This window comes from Nomascus leucogenys, chromosome 4 (assembly GCF_006542625.1).
Source record: "Nomascus leucogenys isolate Asia chromosome 4, Asia_NLE_v1, whole genome shotgun sequence".
NCBI lineage: Eukaryota > Metazoa > Chordata > Mammalia > Primates > Hylobatidae > Nomascus > Nomascus leucogenys.
In genome coordinates, this window is record NC_044384.1 from 101,000,103 (window position 1) to 101,016,825 (window position 16,723).

The 16,723-nt window shown below is 52.9% G+C and overlaps 1 protein-coding gene across 2 annotated transcripts in view; it reads right to left on the minus strand.

Annotated features, from left to right (window-relative positions):
- Positions 1–12,474: 12,474 nt before the first annotated feature.
- MAPKAPK3 (MAPK activated protein kinase 3) overlaps positions 12,475–16,723 on the minus strand; it is a 32,264-nt gene continuing 28,015 nt past the window's right edge. For both annotated transcript variants that reach the window (XM_003257123.4, XM_012499225.2), the window contains exons 7-11: positions 15,991–16,066; positions 15,512–15,636; positions 14,951–15,036; positions 14,573–14,653; positions 12,475–13,880 (exon numbers count right to left, since the gene is read on the minus strand). In XM_003257123.4, coding sequence (XP_003257171.1) covers positions 13,728–13,880; positions 14,573–14,653; positions 14,951–15,036; positions 15,512–15,636; positions 15,991–16,066 — 521 coding nt within the window. In that variant the 3' untranslated portion in view covers positions 12,475–13,727. The remainder of the gene's footprint in view (positions 13,881–14,572; positions 14,654–14,950; positions 15,037–15,511; positions 15,637–15,990; positions 16,067–16,723) is intronic.

Below are 16,723 nucleotides of genomic sequence, written 5' to 3' on the forward strand. Positions count from 1 at the left end.
AACACTCTAGCAGTCACCTTGGTGCCTCTCTCCCTCTTACATGTCCATCTATGATGAAATGGTTTTGACATTTGTCCCTGCCAAATCTCATGTTGAAATGTAATCCCCAGCGTTGGAGGTAGGGCCTGGTGGGAGGTGTTTGGATCATGGGGGGCCAATCCCTAATGAATGGCTTAGTGCCATCCCCTTGGTGATAAGTGAGTTTACCTGAGATCTGGTTATTTAAAAGTGTATGAAGGCCAGGCACAGTGGTTCACGCCTGTGATACCAGCACTTTAGGAGGCAGAGGCAGGCGGACCACTTGAGGTCAGGGGTTCCAGACCAGCCTGGCCAACATGGTGAAACCCTGTCTCTACTAAAAATATAAAAATTAGCCGGGTGTGGTGGTGCATGCCTGTAATCCCAGCTACTTGAAGGCTGAGACACGAGAATAGCTTGAACCTGGGAGGCGGAGGTTGCAGTGAGTCGAGATGGTGCCATTGCACTACAGCCTAGGCAACAAAGTGAGACTCTATCTCAAAAAACAACAACAACAACAACAAAAAAAAAAAAAACGGTGTATGACACCTCCCCCTTCTCTCTCGTTTCCACTCTTGCCAAATGACATGCTGGCTCCTTTTGGAAGCTACTTGTTTGAGCATAACGAACCTATGGCGCTGTTCTTTTTTTTTTTTGAGATGGAGTCTCACTCTGTCACCTAGACTGGAGTGCAGTGTCGCAATCTTGGCTCACTGCAACCTCCGCCTCCTGGGTTCAAGCGATTCTCCTGCCTCAGCCCCCTGAGTAGCTGGGATTACAGGTGCACACCACCACGCCCAGCTAATTTTTCTATTTTTAGTAGAGACAGGGTTTCACCATGTTGGTCAGGCTGGTCTTGAACTCCTGACCTCATGATCCACCCGCCTTGGCATTCCCAAAGTGCTGTGATTACAGGCGTGAGCCACCGCGCCTGGCCCTGGCGCTGTTCTTAGAGTCCATCACAGACCTGAACTGCTGAATGCTATTCCTCATGGAAACTGAGGCATGGACATTTCTGTAGCTCCCCCTTGGATGTGGCCTGGAGGAGTTGGAGAAATCAGGCCTGGGAGCATACAGCATGTATTTGATCTGATTCATTCATCAGGTTCAAGTTAGGCCTTGACTTCTGGGCTTACAAAACTGGCCCTGGGGAGCATGAGGCATGTGGTTCTGTGCTCAGTAAGATGGACCAGGACTGCCAGGGGACGAGGCTGGAACAGGGGTCTGAAAACATGCCTTCCTTGGGCCTGGAACCAGGTAGTGCCCTCAGAGTTTATCTTTTGCTTAGGAAACGTTCTCGTTCCTGTTGGGCTGTCCCCCAGCACCCAAGGCCTGAGGCATAACCCAAGTTCGTGAGCATAGGTGTGGCCTTTGGAAAAGAGCACTATGTCTCCAGCTTTCTCCACCTACTCTCTTCTTCCTCCAGGCTGGCCATTGGCCTCCCAATACTGGCTCCCTGGACCCCAAGCTTTTGACTATTGTCTATATAAACTCTTCTAGGTAAACAGCAGACTACCCTTAATGTCTGCAGGGCAGGCATAGTACAGCAGAGATCTCTGCATGGCATGGGAGCCCCTAGATGAATATAACTGCTCTGGCCCTCTCTGTCAGATCAGATGCTACCCGCCCTCCAGCCCCTTTCATCTCCCCATTCTGTAGAGCTGGTCCAGGGCCCCCCAACTCCCTCTAACCTGAAGTAATTCTACTCTTGGAGCACCAGACTTTGTAATTATGGTATTTTCTCATGTATTCTCATGTGAAATCTTCCCAATATTCCTGTGACCATAATTTTGGCCATTTTACAGTCAAGGGAACTGAGATTGCAAAGAACAGAAGAGACTTGTACAAGATCAGCTATAGCAGCCAGCCCCAGAGTTCCGAGGACTTCCTAACACCAAAACCCCTTCTCTATATCCAGGGAAAGCAGCAACCACAATCTTTTTTTTTTTTTTTTTTTTTTTTTTTTTTTTTTGAGATGGAGTCTTGCTCTGTCGCCCAGGCTGGAGTGCAGTGGCGCAATCTCGGCTCCCTGTAACCTCCACCTCCCGGGTTCATGCCATTCTCCTGCCTCAGCCTCCCAAGTGGCTGGGACTACAGGCACCCGCCACCATGCCTGGCTAATTTTTTTTGTATTTTTAATAGAGACAGGGTTTCACCATGTTAGCCAGGATGGTCTCAATCTCTTGACCTCGTGATCTGCCTGCCTTGGCCTCCCAAAGTGCTGGGATTACAGGTGTGAGCTACCGCGCCCGGCCAGCAACCACAATCTTTAAGAGGCTGACCTTCAAACTTTTGCAGAACCTGGAGTGGGCAGTACCAAACCTAAGACTGTGACACTCCATAGTGACAAGTCTGGAAGCTATGGAAGATACTTTGGGGAAGAGGAAAGTGGGAGAGGCTTTCCCCTATCCCCTGCCCACTTCCAGGATAGAGCCTATGTTTTTGTGCTCTTTTCTAAATGCAGAGAAAACCCTGAGGGCTTCTTGAATGGTGTGAGAAGTGATGGTGGTTCTTGATGCTGGCAACCACCAGCCAGAAAGAGACCACTAGAGGTGGCCACCTGGGACCAACCTCCCCAGACCCAGTTGTGGAGCAGTATCACTCAAGGAGCCTGCAGTAAATGCATGCACCATCCATGCTCAGGCAGGTTTTCAAGGTGGAGGCCCCAGGGAGGTTCTGATGGGGCCCAGAGCCGGGGAAACCCCAGAGTCTAGGGACCAGCAGGGACTGTGGAGTCTGAGAAGACTTGGCTCATCGGGACGTGTTAGGTATAAAATGGGTGCAAATGGCACCTGCCTCTGACTGCTGCAAGGGTTACATGAGCTGAGGGGTTCAGGATCCATCTCTCAATAATGCAAGTTTTCCTTTTTCCTTCCATTGGACAGGAAGTCCCAGGCTGTGGGGAACCTCAGGTCTGACAACATAAGAACTGCTCGGCTCACCTGGAAAACACAACTGGTGCTGGTTTAAGAATGCCCCAGGGAGAGCTTGTCAAGGAATACTCTAACCAAGGGTGGGTATGAGCCAGGGGTTGATGGTGATTTGCATGGGAATCATCCTGGGCTGTCTCTGAGCATCCAGCCACAGTCCCAGTCACCCTTGGAGAGTAACGTCTGCCCTGAGGCTGTGCTACTTGAATCTGGGAGAAATTGTGAGGAGAGTTCCTCCACTCTGGCTTCATCATTGCCAATTCCCAGGCGAAGCGGCCCCAAACCACTCTCTTGTCACTTCTCTTCAGTCCAAGGGTCCCTAATGGCTCCCTATTGCCTCCAGAGTGGTGTCCATACTCAGCCTGGCATTTCTTTTTCCACCCCAGGCTGGGCACTTAAAGCTTAAGAGGGCTTGCCCCTTCCTAGCCACACTCCCCACACCCAAATCAGCAAGACCATTCCCAGAGCCATGCTGTGCCCTCTCTGCTTTGACCTTCCATCTTCCTTCCAAACCCACCTCAAGTCTCAAAGCCAAGCAAAACTACCACTCTCCTCTCGTGATCTCCATAGCCCTGATTCTCTGAAAGACATCGTTATGCTGAAGAGCCTATAGGCAGTGGCTGCATTTCCAGCCGGAGAGTAGGGACTTCAACTCAGCCAGGCTATGGCTTCCAACATCTCCTCAGCCCCACTCCATCCACAGGATGCAGCCAGGAAATCCCTGTGTGTGTCCAGCCTTTGGGCAGTTGTAGTCTTGAGAGTGGTAGGGAGGGGGACATCAGCAGCCACCCAGAAGCCAGGGCTCTCAGACTTGAAGGGCCTCTGGCTTCCAGCAGAACATGCATGAGAAGGGGTCTGAAAACCCCTCTTCAGGCCTTCAGGCTCTCTAGGCCCCAGTAATTCAGCACCAGTCTCCCTGCACATCTGCCCTTCTCTCCGTGCTATGGGCAGAGCACTCTACACTGATGCCAGTGCCAAATACTGATGGTCTTTTCACTCAAAGCCTTCTGAAAGGAGGCCTAAGGAAGCCTAATTAAGAGCCATGGATGCCACAAAACCGGTCATCGATAAAGTCCCCTTCAGGAATAAGCAAAAATGGAAAACAGCTCTGCAGGGAAAAGTGAGAGCCAGAAAGACCTGAGAGGGAACTCTAAGGCCAGGGAAGGCAAGGTGGCCCAGCCAGGGGACAGGGGGCTGCACATGTTGGGCGAGACAGTCAAAGCTGGGTAGCTGGCTTCTGAGCCTCAGTTTTCTCATTTGTAAAATGAGAATCAAATGGTACTTTCCAGCTGTGACCGTCTTGGAGTCTATTTAGAAGTGCCTGTCCATTCCAGCTCTCAAGCTGTTTCTGAACCATGCCTGTGTCAACTTTCATTTTTCCTGGATCCACTTCCATCCTCAGAGGACTGGGTTTGGCCAGTCCAAGAGGACAAACATGGAGGCAAGAAAGTGTAGAGGCCCAAGAGGTACCATCTTTTCCTAAGAGTAATCGTACTCTAGGGAGGAATCATCGGAAGTCCTGAAGCTAGAGCCACAAGCTCTTCTAAGTCCCTCCAGTCCTGATGCCATCTTCCTCTGCCCCTACATTTCAGACCATCTCCAGGGAGCCTTCTTTTGTTCATAGGTCCAGCTACTAACCTTCTGGGCAACCTTGGACAATTCAGCTGACCTCTGACTATCTTCCCTCCAGAGCATGGAAACTGGCTGCCTGCTCCTTCCCTAAACCCCCTTTCACACATGCACGGCATCCTAACCTCCTCCAGGCAGCCCTCCCAGCTTCAGGTGGGAAGTATTTATTCCATGGAACTAACTGTCTCAGGAAACCCACCTGACTTCCAGAGCAACAGAAGGAAGAAAACCTTCTCAGGGCAGGCTGGGAAAGGTGGCCATAGGAGGAGGATGGCTGTCCCAGGAAGAACACCTTGGGATCCCCTCATCCCTTGGCAGTGCTCCTAGTCCTAGGCCCCTAGCCTCCACTCACTCACGGGCTAGAGGGAGGAGGGGCTTGTCTCTTGCTGGCTGAGATTAGAGTGTATGACTATTGCTGAAAATCTCTGCTCACCCCTACTCCAGGATCTCCCTCCCAAGCACTCATATAACTGTGATAAGATCAAGCCTGGTTACAGGAGCTTAGTAACAGGAATCGACCCTCTCTCTTCCAGGCCCAAAGGGCAGAGCCCTGTCTCCATGTAATCTATCTCCAGAGGTGAGTTGTATCTTATGGCATCTTGGTGTGAAAACAGGCACAGCCACTGGCTTTGCTGATGTTAACAGCCCCAGTGAGCTTTGCATCCACGGTTTTGTGGGTTTAATTTATTGCCAGCAATTAGATATCAAAGCCATCTTAGGAGCTGGTGTTCCATCGGTAAAGTCAAGGGCCAGGTGGGGGCTGATTCACATCTGGCCAACCCATCCTGAGCCCTGGACTCATTCTGTCCTGGGTGGTCAGTGGCAGAACCTAGAGAAACGTGCCTTCAAAAAGCTTGACTTCCTTGGGTCACATAAGTGTGCCCACATGCTCACTTCTGTCCGGGGGAGGCTGGATGAGACCAGCACTCTCTATATTGTGTTCTTTTCTGCACCTCAGATTCTCAAAGGCTGTTTCCACTATAAGGCCTTTGCGCTTGCCACTCTCTCTTCCTGGGATGTCCTTCTCTTTTCTTTTTTTTTTTTTCCTTTTTTTTTTTTTCCTTTTTTTTTTTTTTTTTGAGACGGAGTCTTGCTGTTTCATCCAGGCTGGAGTGCAGTGGTGCGATCTCGGCTCACTGCAACCTCGCCTCCCAGGTTCAAGCAATTCTCCTGCCTCAGCCTCCCAAGTAGCTGGGATAACAGGTGCATGCCACCACACCTGGCTAATTTTTGTATTTTTAGTAGAGACAGGGTTTCACCATGTTGGCCAGGCTGGTCTTGAACTCCTGACCTCAGGTAATCCACCCACCTCGACCTCCCAAAGTGCTGGGATTACAGGCATGAGACACCATGCCCGGCCTCTCTTTTCTTATAATCAACTTCTTGTCATTCATCCTTGGCTGAGTGTCCCCTTCTCAGAGACACTCCCCACCCCCTGACCATTTTGTCCCTGTCACTCCACTGTTTGGCTATAGGCTCCATCATTGTAGGAGTCCTGTCTGCTTAACTTGGCTCAGCCAACAACACAGAGACACCTGCCCACAGGAGGCACACTGGGCCAGTCCATCCCCTCACCAGCTGGTACGAAGGGAGCCACAGTCTCTGGCTCCCTTCCTGATCCTGTAAGGAGGGGTTCTCTGGACCTGCCTGATGCCACTGGGCAGAGCCTCCCCTGCTTCATCTGTCTTTCATAGCAGCCCTGGCCAGTCCCACTGCGCAGCCTACTAGGGCCTGGCCTGGCAGGAACCTTCAGAGAGAGAGAGAGAGAGAGACCTCAAGGGCAGGTGGGCGGCTCAGTTAGACAGGAGCTCTGACTGCAGCTTCTCCCAGGAAGTCAGTCTCCTTTCTAAAGGCTTTAACCTGTGACTCAATACTTCCTTAAACACCATCACGCCCCACACGGTCTCATATGTGAGGTGAATTTTTTCAGGACCTATGACATGCTGGGAGCGCAGCAAACTGTCGTGCCTTACCTTTCCCAGTCTCACAGTCTGGGGGGCAGGCATTGCTATCCACATGTTCTAATGAGGAAATGGGCTCAGAGAGATTAAGGGAGTTGTCCAAGGTCATAGGGTGGAGTCAGAAGGGGATCCCAAGCTGTGTGACTCAGACCCAACATCTGTCTCCTCTGCAGGGAAGCACTCTGACTTTAAAGCATCCTGAGAGGTGCCAGCCGCTCCTTGCCCAAGTTCAGGGACCAGAGGCCATAGAAGGTCACCCCCAAGAATCCTTCCTCTGGCATCCAGGGGCATAGAAGATCAGGGCAGAGGAGGAACTGGTTTATGACATCTCCTCCAGCTAGACCAGATCAGGGAAGGGGTCAGATGACACTGGAACTCTTTGGGCAGGGGTAGCCTTCCCATTAGGAAGGGGATTGTGAAGCTCCATGCCCCTAGCTTCAGACCCTGGTCCTGCCACATACCACTCATAGGAACCTGGGAAGTTTCTTCTGCTACTGTTCAAGTTTCAGTGACTTCATCTGCAAAGTGGGCATAATCTCTGCCTGGGAGGGCTACTGAAAAACAGAAAAGTAAACAAAGTCAAGTACGAGATCTGTCTGGCACACACTAGGTGCTAAAACATGAGCTACAAGGCATGACTCAAACAGGCCAGGCCCAGAGCTAAAAGCCCAGCCCCTCACACCCTGGGCCTTTTCAGTTGGCCCTGAAACCCTCCATCCAGCCCTAGTAGCTCATGTGGGGGAAACGTGACCCATGAGTCAAGGTCCCATCACCTGGAAGGGAGACTGGGGTGGGAAGAGTCCCTGCACTGGGGGTGCTGCTTCAAGAGGTGGCTGAGGGGCCTGCCTCATTCCCACACAGAGCATTTCTGCCAAGTCTGAGGGTTGATTACTCCCTGGCTTGCTGTGAACACAGATTAAGGTCAGGAATGGGAATGGGGGTGTCATCTGCTTTATCTACACAGCCTCTACACTGGTGCAGGGTTTATAGGCTAAGGCAGGCTTCCCAGTGCCTCCCCTGCTGCCTCAGTCCCACCACCCACTCTTTGCCCCAACTGTCTCTGTCCGGAGTGAACTCTCCAGAAAGGGGAAAGCAAGCCTGCCTAAGACAGCCATGATCACCCAGTCATCTCTGCTCCTTTTGTCAGCACCACCAGACAATGCCGGCAGGTGCCCGTGCCCATGAAGTATGGACTCTCTGAGGGCAGGAACCGTAGGAGAAAGGACAATCTTGTAGCCATTTTGCCATGTCAGAGCCCTGCCTCCTGTCCTCACCAGCCATGAACCTTGGCAAGCTACTTAGTTACTCCGAGCCTTGGTTTCCCATCTGTAAAATGGAGATCTTAATGCCTGCCTTGCAAAATTTGAGATCAGTTTTGTTGATGTCTAGCTCAGTGCTCCATAAACTTTTTTAATGCATGTAAACTTGTTCAAATTAAATCTCAGGACACCAATCTATAAAATAGCTGTGTTGGAAGCAAAAGTGGAGGGCCCCAGGGCTCCTTCACCAAATCCTAGGGGGTTCAGGGAGTCCAATGTGAAAAGATCTGGCCCCAACTCTAACAGCCAACTCTGAAATCAACCAGAAATGCTAGAGCAGTAAGAGGGGATGGATAGATTGTCTGACACATTGGCTGGGTCTATCTCCACAGGAGCCAGAAGTGCACATGTGGAGGGGGAATGCACCACCCATGGGAGAACCCTGGGGGCTCTAAGAGAGAGGAGCTGTTACCAGGGGCCCATTGTCTCATCCCTGAGCACCCCATTCTGACTTCCTACAGGAGGTGGGACAAGGAAATGAGAGACCCCTGTGCCATGGCTGCCTCTCACCCAGTAAATAGACTTGTTTTCCATTCTTCACACAAAATGCCTTGCCTCCCCGTGTACCTGCCAGCTGAGTCCCTAAATGTTTGTCTATCCAAATCTGGCTTTCCCTTTGAGTTCGTATTGTCGCCACCTTTTGGAAGTCTTCTGTGATTGCCCCTAGCCAAAAACAGCATTTCCTTCCTTTGACCTCCTGTAGCACAGAGAGCAGCGGCTAAGAGCTTGGGACTCAGTTTCTCTATCTGTAAGATGAGAATGTGAGGACTAAGTGAGATGATCCATGTAAAGCTTTAGCACAGTCCTGGCACACAGTAGGCACTCAATAAATGCCAGCTATTCATTATGGTGCTGTGGTCTCTCCCCTGCCCCACAGCTCCTTCAGGCTATGGCACACAGTAGGTGCCCACTGAATGCTTACCCAGGTGACCAGCGGGTGGCCCCACACCCCAATTAACCTCTCTGCCAGCTCCTCTGAGCCCCAGGGAACTTGTTCCCTTCAGTCAACAGCTGCCTTCTCCTGGTCAGGGGACACAGAGAGGGTAGAACTAGCACAGTACTGGGCAGCTTAGTGCATCACCTAGCAGACGCTTGGGCTATGCTGGTGACCAACGCCTTTGGGCTCGGCCATCCCTCTCCCTGTCTCCATTGCAGCCCTGCCCCATCCTTGTGAGGATCACGCTAACAGATAAGAAAACTGAGGCTTGGAAAAATGCATGATCTGCCTGAACATAGAGCAGTCCTCACAATCCATCAACTGGTGGTGATATGTCTGTCAAGGGTGCTGGAATAATCTGGTCCTGTTAATTCAGCCTCTCATTTTACTGATGGGCAACCTCAAAAATAAGAACTGCCTTGCTCAAGGCCTCATGTAAACCAAAGCTCAGGTCTCCTGGCTCTAGACAACCCCACTCCATCCCACACACAGCAGGGGAGGTGGGCTTGCCAGACCCTTCCCTGCCTGCTGGTTAAGCATGCTGGCTGCTCAGTATGACAAAACGAAGAATTTTACCCTGCTGGGTTTGTGGGCAGCCGTGAGGACCCACTAGGGATGCAAAGGCTCGGCCCAAAGCAGCCAGGCCTGGTGACAGCCACACACAGCCTGCCCTCCCCCCTCCCCATGCCTGCCAGAAAGAAAGTTTCAAGCAGGCTTGGAAGCACGGAGACCCCTGCAGAGGCTGTAGCGGGCTGCATTTTGAGGCTCAATTCTGACACTGAAGTGGAGGGGCTGAATTGAGGGCAGAGAGGGGCTGGTGTAGAATAGCAATGAGCCAGGCTATTGGAAGCCAGCCAGCATCAGGTTTGGAGGACAGAATCAGGGCTGTTGGCCAGGTCAGGGGGAACATCACTGGGAAGAGATGTCACACACACACACGCACGCACGCATGTGCACACGTTTGTTTATAACTTTGATGGAATTTTTTTTTTTAAGAGACAGAGTCTCGCTCTGTTGCCCAGGCTGGAATGCAGTGGCACAATCATGGCTCACTGTAACTTCAAGCTCCTGGGCTCAACCTGCCTCAGCCTCCCAAGTAGCTTCTTACGGAATTCCTTAGCAAAAGCTGCCAGGGAAGTTATCATAGAGCCCATGCAAATGCCTGTGCGTCTGGACTCGCTGATGAGAACAAGTGGTCACTTGGCTTCTTAGCTCACCTAATACTAGCTGATTGTCAGAGATTTGCTCCCATTTCACAGACAGCCACACTGAGGCCCAAAAAGGAGTGTGACTTGGCCAGGCATACAGCCTCCCGGTCCTGGCTTGTAAGCGCGACACCTGATGCAGGAGATCATGGAGCCAGGCCCTGGGCTGGGCTAGCAGCTGGACCAAACTCCTCATGGGCTCTTGGAAGTGGCCAAACAGATGCGGGAGATAATGGGGCAATCCTTCCATCTGCTTTTCTGCTAACGGCCTCTAGGGCACCCCTCCCCACCTAGTTACAGGAGGGGCCCTACCCTCTCCCCAACAACAGCAAGGGGCCAAATGTGACCAATAAGAACCCTTCCCTGAAACTGACATGTGGACACCTGAACAGATGACCTCCCCAGCTAGGACTTCTGCAGCTCTAGTTTTGCCAGAGCTACGGAGAAGTCAAAAAAAAAAAAAAAAAAAAAAAAAAAAACCCCAGCGCAGGCAGAGGATCAAGGCCAGCCCCAGGGAGAAGCATAGACTGGCAGAGCGGAGTGGCAGATGGGAGTCCTAGAGCAGGGAGTCCCTCTGTCTCTGAGGCCCTGGTCCCTGCACTTCTGCCTGCAACCCTGTATCCTATCAGGCACCTTTCCCAGCACTGGGATGCATATATTCTCTCTTTGGCTGAAACTGTCCCATGACACCTCCTTCTCCTGGAGCCATGTTCTTCCATCACAGACCATATCAAGACCTTGATTAAACATTTTTTTTTTTTGAGATGGACTTTTGCTCTGTTGCCAGGCTGGAGTGCAGTGGTGTGATCTCGGCTCACTGCAACCTCCACCTCCTGGGTTCAAGTGATTCCCATGCCTCAGCCTCGAGAGTAGCTGGGATTACAGGCACCTGCCACAACGCCCGGCTAACTTTTTATATTTTAGTAGAGATGGGGTTTCACCATGTTGGCCAGGATGGTCTTGATCTCCTGACTCCTTGATCTGCCTGCTTTGGCCTCCCAAAGTGCTGGGATTACAGGCGTGAGTCACCACGCCCGGCCAATTTAACATTTTCAGCATGTGATGTTTTCACCTTCTTCCGCATGAATGTAAACACTTTGAGGTGAGCCCCCGTCTGAAGTTCTCACTGCAGCCTTCCTTGCACCCAGCACAGCATCTCAGGTACACTGGATGCTTGGCAGCCAAGCAAGGGAGGCCATCTGTGCCTCCACAGCTTTGTGACTAGATGGACTACATCTACCTTTGCGTCTGGCCAGCATTCCTCCAGATGTAGAGTACACTAGGAAGGCTGGGCTGAACTAGTCTCCATGGAGTCTCTTGAATTTATCTGGCCACCCTCCTGGAAGCCCAGTACTGGAACCAAAGCCCAGGAGGCCCACATGTTGCTGCTCTGGGGAGCAGGCCCTTGGAAATGAAACCCCATGGGTGAGGAAGGCCTGATTGTCTAGATAGGAAGTTCCTGAGGTAGATTTGGGGTTGCTTTTTCTTCTAGAGACTTCTAGATACTCTAGATATAACTCTAGATACTTCTGTCCTTCCTGAGGCAGATTTGGGGCTGCTTTTTCTTCTAGAGACTTCTAGATACTCTAGATATAACTCTAGATACTTCTCTCCTTCCTGATGACTAAGGATGTTGGAGTAGCTAATGAGTGTGGGGCATAAGCCATGCACCTGGCACCTCACTAAGTACTTCACACACATCATCTGCTCACATCCCCCACACGACTCCATGAGATGGGCATTATCATCGCCAGGACACAGCTGAGGAAACTGAGGCCAAGAAAGCTCCCAAGGTCACCAGGCTGGGAAGCAGCAGAACGTCTCAGGCGTGTTTGCCTGTCCCCTGCCTTCCAGCATCTCTGCACCCTCCCCCACGCCCCGAAGGAAGTGGGGGTGGAGGAGAGAGCGCTGCAGGCAGCAGATGAGCTCTTGGAAAACTGGGAGGTTTCTCAAGATAGGAGCTGGGAGAGAAATGCCAGTTAGGGCCCTCCTTGAAGCTACCCGCAAGGGCTCCTGAGGGGTGAGAGTGCTCTGTTACTGGAGTAGTCAAAAGACAGTCTTGCAGCATGCCGCCCCCTCCCCTCCTCGATATTCTCACTGCCAAATGAAATCTGGCAGTTTCTGAAAATAGCTCAGCGCTGCAGCAGGCACTCTGCCCGCCCTTCAGCAGGCTGGCACACAGCTGGGGGTGGCCACTGTGGGCAGACACTGGCACACACAGGACCGGGGGTAGGTGTCACACACACTGCACAGGGGTGGCACAGAGCTGGGGGCATGTGGCAGCTGCCATCCCTCAGCTCTTCTGACCTTTCTACGCCTAGTGAGGACTCAGTGGCCTTGGAGTTAGCATGGCATGCTTATCAGGCCGGAGGCACCCCCTCCAGCTGGGATGAAATCACTAGTGGGTCTGAGAAGCGGCCCTTGGGCCACTTTTGTCCACCCCTGTAGACAAAAAGTAAACCCAGGAGCCAGGAGAAAATGATGAAATGGTGTTTATTACTATCTGGATGTAAAACCCAGCAGTGTTGTCCTATCTGACATGGTCTAGGGTTTCCCAGCCAGTGAGGGGCCAGGAAGGAACTAGGCTGGGTGTCAGGCACTTGTCAGGCAAGTATCAGGCACTCGGCGCCCTGAGGCTACCATGGTGGGATGGGGCTGGTAAGCTCTGATCAGCCAGGAAAGGCCCCTCTCTGCCCCACTCAGGCCCAAGCCAGGACCAGACGGTCTGAGCATGGCTCAGTCGCCTTCCCCAACCTCAGGTCTGACCCAGAGTAAAGAAAGCAACCTCAGGTTAATGGGAAGCCACTTAGCTCTGCTCCCAACCAGCCACTTTCACACAAGTATACCAAAAGATAGCCCCTGACATCAAGAGAGAGGGGCTTTCCTGCCTGAGATCTGGTGAGCAGATGGGTGCCGGGAAAGTATACTGGCTTTTGTCACAGTGATGTTTTCCAAAGTGGAAAAAGGTTAAAAATATCCCCCACCTTAAGTTCAGATGAAAAGTCACCCTTTGGGTCGGGAGTAGTGAGGGGATGGCTAGGCCCAGGGACTCCCTCAGGGGAGAGCGCTGAGTGCCGTCTGGGCTGGGGCTGCAGCAAGGCAGGGCTGGACTGCACAGGGAGGCAGGCAGACTGGATCCAGCAACCTCAGGGCCCAAGGAGGAGTGAGAATGAGAGGGCCAGCCAGTGCGTGAGAAATCAGCCTCCCCAAGAAGGCAGAGGTGAACCCTCGATTGCCCCTCCTCCCTTACTCACTCACTCAGCATTCACAGGCAGCAACGTGGTCCCTGGTCACCATGGCAACCAATGGCCAATGCCTTTCTCAAGGCCAGGCCCATCTGCCCATCCCGCAGGGGGATGTCTCTGTGGAAGATGTGGAAGATGGGAAGCCCAGCCACAACTCCCAGTGGCCTAGAAAGCTAAGGCCATGCACCAGGGCAGGACAGCACAGAGGCCTCGCTCAGGCCAACCTGGCTAAAGGTGCTGCTATGGCAGCAGGCAGCTCCCAGCCCCTAGGCCCTGCCGTCTCTAGGGCTTGAGCCTGGGCCACAGATCTGAAGGAGGTTTAGGGTCAGGATCCTCCATCCTGAAGTTCCGAGTGACAAATTAAAACACAACAAAATAATCCTTTTGTTAAAAGAATGACCCTAGGCCCTCCTGGCCAGGGCCTCAGCACATTTCAGTCTGTCATGCAGGCTGAGAGGCCAGGCTCCTCCAAGGCCCCATGAGCTACTGGTTGTTGCAGCCCTGTGAGGCAGAGGAGCTGCCTGCCTGCTTTTTTCTCCTCTTGTTGAGGAGCCGGTTGTTAGAGGTCTTCAGGTCCTTGATCTTCACCTGGTCGTAGTCTACCCGCATAGTGGCCAAGGCACTGGTCATCTCCTCCTGGGGACAGACAGGATGGGGGGAACTAAGAGGTCAGGATGTACTGACCTTAGGAACTATCACCCCCTGCCTGGGCAGCCCCTTAATGTCAGTGACAGCCTGTGCTGCCTCTGTGCCCACTGTGTGCCCAGCACTGGGCCAAGCCCTTTGCATCACATGATCCTCACTACAGTCCTCTGTGGTAGACACCGAGCTTATTCACTAAGGCACAAAAGGAGAGTTACTCCCTGGGACCACACCAAGGGTAAGTGGGATAGTGAACTAAACCAGTTCCACCACAGAACCACAAGATCTGCAGAGAATGCCATCTCGCTGGGCAACCAGCGCACTGGGGCCTGGAGATTGTGCCACTGGAGCTGCTACTCCATATGTTCAAATGTGGCCTCTGCTGGGTCTAAACCAGGCTGACCGCCCTCCCAAATGTTGTTGGTTATAAGAGAGGTCATCATCCAAGCTTGGTACCAAAGCCCCATTTCATTGAGAAAGTGAGCCAGGAACAGCACCACACTGAATGGCGTAGTGAGGCCCAATCCTTGGAGTGCCATGGTTGGACCACTGCGACAGTCACTGACACCCTGTGCTCCAGGTATAGAAAGGGGCCAAAGACCCCAGACCCTGCGTAGCCACCCCCCTGAAGTCCCTTTTGCCCAAATCCTGGCACCTGTAGTGAGACTGAGGCAGAGCCCACCCACCTTGACTTCATCCCAGTGGTCTTTGTCCTCCTGCAGCACTCGGGCCGTGTGGAGTGGGGTCTGTGGCACCACCATCGATTGCTGGAAGGAGCCCCACGCCCATGGATTAGAAACTGAAGGCACCTGGGACAGCACTGGTTCCCCCCACTCCATCCCCTTCTCCCAGTCTCAGATGGAAAAACTAAGGCTCAGGGCGGGGAAGGAGCCTCACTGGGGCAGTGACAAAGCCAGGTTGTAGATGAGGCCCTACTATCTACCTGTGCGCATGGGCCCATTCCAGCCCTGCACTGGGGCCTCAAAGCAGAGCCACCACCCTCCTGCCCGGCAGCCCCACTCCTGCTGGACACCCTGCCTGCCATGGGAGGAGGAGGGGCTCACGTTGATCCAGGGGTGGTTCATGAACTGAGTGATGGTCAGCCTCTCTGTGGGGTCTGTCTTCAACAGGAGGCGGATCAGCTGCTTGGCTAGGGGGGCCGGGGAAGAGAGGGGAGAGGTGAGATTGCACAGCCAGCCCCTCCACCCTTCCCCACAGACCACAAGCTCTGCTGGGGCAGGGACTGCATGTGCTCCCAAATTCCCAACCCACAGAAAGAGTGAGCTAACAACTATTTCTTGTTTTGAAGCACTAAGTGTTCAGGATAATTGGTTAAGCAGCAGTAGATAACTCATACAGGGCAGCCTGGTTTGTGGTCCTCAGAGGGGAAAATATGAATGAGGAATAGGAGTTAGAGGGAGTTTTGAGGAGGCAAGTTTTGAGCCTGTTTGGCAGATGTAGAAACTGAGGCTCAAGAAGGTTAGGGGACTTGCCTAGGGTCCCATAGCTGGGAAGAGGGGGAGCCAAGATTTGAACACAGGTCAGTTTGACACCAAAGTGATGTTTCCCAGAATGAAAGCTGCAGGGGCCAGGTGAGGCAGGCTGGGACAGAGAGGTTCACTCACCATCCTCAGAGACTTCTGACCACTCAGGATTGGGGAAGCCATACTGGCCCAAGCGGATCCTCCTCTTCATCCCTGGGGAGATGGCCTGGCCCGTGTTGGAGTAGAAGGGTGGGAAGCCACAAAGGCTGGGGGAAGGGGTAAGTCATTTGGCATAGGGTGGGAGCAGTGCCAGGGTGGACCCATTTCCCCTCAAAAGCCCCTGACTGGGGAGACAGGCAACCAGACACCATGGCAATAATACCAGCCCTCCGGACTCCCAGGCACATCCCAGGAATGCCATCAGCCCTTGGCATGGGGAGACCCTCAGACAGCTGAAGGAGTGGTGTCCCATGACCAAAAGAGAAGGGCAGCCTGCATGAGGAGTGACACACACAAGCTCCTCACCAAGGACATGAGGGTAAGGGGACAGAAGTGGTCCTGAGGGCTTACAGTGGGGGTAAGGGCAGGAGATGGAGGCAGGGGGTGGGGAAGGTACTCACAGGATGTACATGATGACACCCAGGGACCACATGTCGCATGACTTGTCATACTTCTCTGGACCCAGGACCTCAGGGGCTGCCAGGGCAGAGGGACAGCAGGGCTCTCAGACCCAAGGGTCTTGGAGCCCAGGCAGGAGCCTGAAGCCTGGGCAAGGTGGGGAGCAGGTACCTGGGCTGGGAGGTAGGGCAGAGCAGACTGGAGTCTGGCACCTTTTGGAAAGGCAGCATGTGTGTGAAGTTGGGGAAGGAGAAAGCTCCCAGAAAAAATTCAACCACTTTCAGACATACCCCTAGCTCCTTTGGGCCTGAGCCCCTCTGCCAGTCTCAACCTTGGTGAAAGAAGAGAAGAGAGGGCCAGTCTGGGGCTTGGTGGGAAACTGCCGTGGGTGAGAGGGTCTTGGCCTACCAGCTGTCCTGTGTCCCTTGCCTCCCTGAATGCACAGCCTAGGTCACAGGCAAGGAGGAACCAGGGGCAGGGCTCTGCATTCCATCATCAGCTTGGCTACCAATCCATGGGGCCTTTGTCTTCCCTGTGCAATGAGGTGGGTAGGCTAGAAGATTTCTAAGTTAAAATACTGAGTGCAAAACACATCCTAGTCAACAAGAGTGCCATTTCAACTGTCTCAGGGAACTTCCCACCCCTTCAGCAGCCCTCCAGGAAGACCTCTTCTGAGGGAGAAAAGCCCTCTGTCATCACCCCACTCAGGTTAGGGGGCAGTTTTGGCAAGGAGCA